The 3,838-nt window shown below is 40.0% G+C and overlaps 1 protein-coding gene across 1 annotated transcript; it reads right to left on the bottom strand.

Annotated features, from left to right (window-relative positions):
* Positions 1-889: 889 nt before the first annotated feature.
* LOC125198399 (carbamoyl-phosphate synthase small chain, chloroplastic-like) lies at positions 890-3,562 on the bottom strand. Its single transcript, XM_048096752.1, has 10 exons — positions 3,423-3,562; positions 3,213-3,351; positions 2,890-2,978; positions 2,739-2,799; positions 2,596-2,663; positions 2,386-2,514; positions 2,193-2,302; positions 1,745-2,092; positions 1,508-1,673; positions 890-1,234 (listed from the first exon to the last, which is right to left on the bottom strand). Exons 1-10 carry the CDS (start codon positions 3,520-3,522, stop codon positions 1,185-1,187), a joined length of 1,260 nt encoding a protein of 419 aa, XP_047952709.1. The 5' UTR covers positions 3,523-3,562; the 3' UTR covers positions 890-1,184.
* Positions 3,563-3,838: the final 276 nt, after the last annotated feature.

Below are 3,838 nucleotides of genomic sequence, written 5' to 3'. Positions count from 1 at the left end.
AAGTAAATGATGGAATAAAATAAGAATGATTAGATGTTTTAATTTTTTGTTAAAAAAGGAAATGATTCAACTTAGTTGTGACATCTATAAAAAGAATACGACTCAACTTTATTGAGGACGAAAGAAGTATATTTTTTTCAAAATGATTGCTCAAAATGAAACGCCTTTACTGCATAAGGAGTAATTGTCTTAGGCGAATTGTAGTAAAAAACTATCAATTTTATATGCACTATCAATTCACAAATACTCTTTATCTTAGTAAATTTAAGAATGTTTGGAACTAAGCTTGTTTTCATTATTTGGAGTCATTAAATAGTTTGTGATGATTTGAGTTTAAATATTAAGGGTGGAATTAAATTATGATAAAGGATTTTATATGATGGAGTATTGGACTACATATATGTTAGGGAGAATAAAATAAATTAATTGCTCCCTTGATTTTGCTCAATAAAATGGAGTATCAAAATACGTTAAATATAATTTATCACTAATTTTTCTACCATTTGACGGGTCAAATATTTTCCTTCTTCCAATGCACTTGATGTATCCAAAAAAAAAAGAAAAACAGATCTTTTGCACTGCCCTGTTCGTCTTCTTTCCCATGGGCCTCGCCATTTCTTTTTCTTCAAAATTCCTCTTTTACATACTTCTCTCGGTCTCATCTTCACTTCGCCGCCCAAGTCTTGTGTTCTCCTTGCTAATTCTACTTTCAATTTAGAAAATCAGGCGGCGGGATTCGTTGTCTCTTGGGGCGGAGACTGGGCGGAAGACGGCCATGTAATGGGGAGTCTGGGTCTGGGGCTGGCCAAGCCCCCGCGCCCCATGTAGTTTCGTCACTGCCCACACACGACATGAACACATTACCGACACAATAAAAATGCAAACATAATAAGACCCAAGAATAATACATTCATTTTGTATCTCTGTTTCATGCTATCGTGTTATGGCCAAAATTGTCCACCCAAAATTATAGATCATTCTATAAAAAACAACAAAAATCAACATACATAAAATATTTTCAATAGGTCTCTTCATTTGAAATTGAACAAAATATGTTTTCTTCCTCATCCCCATAAGGTACATTGCAGCTTCTCAACAGCAGAAAAAGATAATGATGCCTAATTTTGTCACGCTCTCGCCTTTTCTTGCTTCATGAGACGTAAAGATAACGACGCCTAATTTTGTCAGGCTCTCGCCTTTTCTTGCTTCATGAGACGAACAAATTCGCCAAATACTGTGACAGAAAAGTTCATATTAGAATTCCTCATTTTCAAATCAAGGCAAGTACTACTATGTAGTGTGTTGTGAGGCCCGATAATCGAGCTAAGAAAGAGCAGTTCGACATATCTCCCATCACAATCTTCGTTGTAGAGCACAACAAAACTAATGGAGGATGCAATGGTGCTCAATGAAACCGGGAATGGGGCTGATTTCTAAACTTATATGCAGGCAAATGGGTGGTGTTTCCAAATTTATGGTAAGATTAGAAAAGGATTGAGAAAGTTACCAGGATCCGAATCATGAGGTCCAGGGGAAGCTTCCGGATGATACTGTAGCGACATGACCTTCTGCTGAGGAAACGCAAGCCCCGCACAGCTGCCATCGTTCAGATTGACATGAGTAACCTCGACTCCTTCAGGAAGCGATTCTGGATCAACAGCGTAGTTGTGATTCTGCAGAAGACGCAATAATTCAGTGCGAGAACAAGAGAGAACTAACAAAGAAATCAAGTAAAGAAACAAACCTGAGCACTGATCTCAACACGGCCATTTCGAATATTCCTGACAGGGTGATTTCCTCCATGGTGACCGAACTTCATCTTGAAGGTTTTACCTCCTAGTGCTTGACCAAGTAACTGATGCCCCATACAGATGCCAAAAACGGGAACTTTCCCGATTATTTCCTTGACAGTTTCGACAGCGTAAGGAACTGCTGAGGGGTCTCCTGGACCATTGCTGAGAAATACACCATCTGGGTTCATCTTTAGGGTCTCGGATGCTGGCCATGTTGAAGGAACCACTGTGATTTTACAGCCGTAGGATGCCAGACGTCGGAGTATATTACTTTTGATGCCAAAATCATATGCAACAACCTTCACCCAAGAATAAACAGCAAGAAACAGAGAGATGAGGATAGTGTGTTACAAATATGCAAGCATTCATCTCTTGAGTAACATGGTTAGCGATACAAACATGAAACGTCTCTTTGTTTCTTCCATCGGAATTGAATTCCCATTGCGAGCCAGTTTTGTCAACCCATTCATAAGGAGCTTGACATGAGACACCGCTTATCAAATCCACTCCTGTAAAGTAAGCCAACTGTGTGAACTATTTTCATAGCAACGAAAAACACCAGTTTAACAGTTCTTAGCTAGAGGAGACTCACCGACTATATTCCAAGTCCGAGACATGTTAAGCAGTTCATCCTCTGTTTTAGATTCTTCTGTGCTCAACACACCGATAAGGCTGCCATCTTGCCTCAATCTACGGGTGATAGCACGAGTGTCAACATCATCTGCAGCAAGAAAATCAAGTAAATCAGCACTAAATCCCTGTTCTTCTCAAACCAAGATTGAGATATTAAATTACAACATACAAATCCCCATAATGTTCCTAGAAGCCAAATATTCTCCGAGTGTTTCCTTGCATCGCCAGTTCGAGGTGCTGCAACATACCAAGCAGTAAGAAAACAGAAAGAAAACGAAGCATGGCCTTAGTCCGAGTGCCTAAAGGGACTACCTAATGCTTAAACTTCGGATAACCAGTCCTGCTAGGAAGCATTGCCTTGACTCTTCATCATCTAACAACGAAAAAAAACACGCCAAATCAAATCCCCTTTCAAATTTCAAACAACAACATCTCCAAATACATAAACAACCAATCCCCCTACCAAAATTAACACCAGTATTTCCAATATGCGGGTTAGTCATCAGCACAAATTGCCCAGCATAGCTAGGATCTGTAAGGATCTCCTGGTACCTGCCACATAATAAACACAGAAAACAATTCCCTCTCAGCATAAACCCCAAATCCTGTTAAACCCCCACCTTTTTTCAGCTCAAAAACCCCCCAAATTGAAGATACATACATTCCAATCCACTAAAAACAGTAGCAATTGTTGAAACCCTACACATTTCTAACCAGTTAACAACAGGATTGAAAATTGAAGAATTTGAATTGACAAATTGAGAAGAAGAAAACAAAAAAGTTTACCCAGTTAGGGATGTATTGAAAACGACTTCACCAACTTGGGTTCCAGAGGCGCCAAATGACTTCGCCGGCCAGACGGAGCCGTCCTCGAGCACGAGCCTGGCGTCTGCCACCTTCCACGGGCGCTCCACCGATACTAGGCCTAAAAATCACCGAAAATGAATTAATTGGATGAATTTTCCCAAGGTAAACAAACAGAGAAAGCAGACGCACCATTCTCGGTGGAAGTCGAGCGGCAGGTGACGGTGAAGAGGGAAGGCTTTTGTAGAGTAGATGCGAAGGAGTAGAGCAACTGAGAGGAAGCCATCGCCATGACTGGAGCTGCAGCTGAGGGCGGCGCTGCCTAGGGATTTTATAGGTATTTCATTGTGTTTCAATTGTATATATACTCCATTATAACATCTCCAATGCAAATAGGCCAGCCGGCCAACCACTCTCTCTCCCTGCCACGTCAGTAGTACTAAAAAATCCACCTGCCACATCAGATTTAGCGCCAAGGCCAACCGCAATAAAAATAATTCAAAATATACTACATTTACGGAATTAAAATTACGATTAAATTACGGAATTAAATTTACGAGACATATACGGGAAAATTCCTTAATTGCATTAAAAAAAAGGTACATAGA

Source organism: Salvia hispanica, unplaced genomic scaffold (genome assembly GCF_023119035.1).
Source record: "Salvia hispanica cultivar TCC Black 2014 unplaced genomic scaffold, UniMelb_Shisp_WGS_1.0 HiC_scaffold_1416, whole genome shotgun sequence".
NCBI classification, from domain to species: Eukaryota; Viridiplantae; Streptophyta; class Magnoliopsida; order Lamiales; family Lamiaceae; genus Salvia; species Salvia hispanica.
The sequence above is the reverse complement of the archived record's forward strand: the minus strand, read 5'-3'. Positions and strand labels throughout refer to the sequence as shown.

Excerpts from the sequence above, each read along its gene's own strand:
- LOC125198399 (XM_048096752.1), bottom strand. The coding sequence starts at position 3,522 with ATGGCGATGGCTTCCTCTCAGTTGCTCTACTCCTTCGCATCTACTCTA. Across the intron at positions 2,979-3,212 it reads TTCAATACATCCCTAACTGG|GTACCAGGAGATCCTTACAG; the intron begins GTAAACTTTTTT and ends ATTATGTGGCAG. Across the intron at positions 1,235-1,507 it reads ACCTCATGATTCGGATCCTG|TATTTGGCGAATTTGTTCGT; the intron begins GTAACTTTCTCA and ends TTTCTGTCACAG.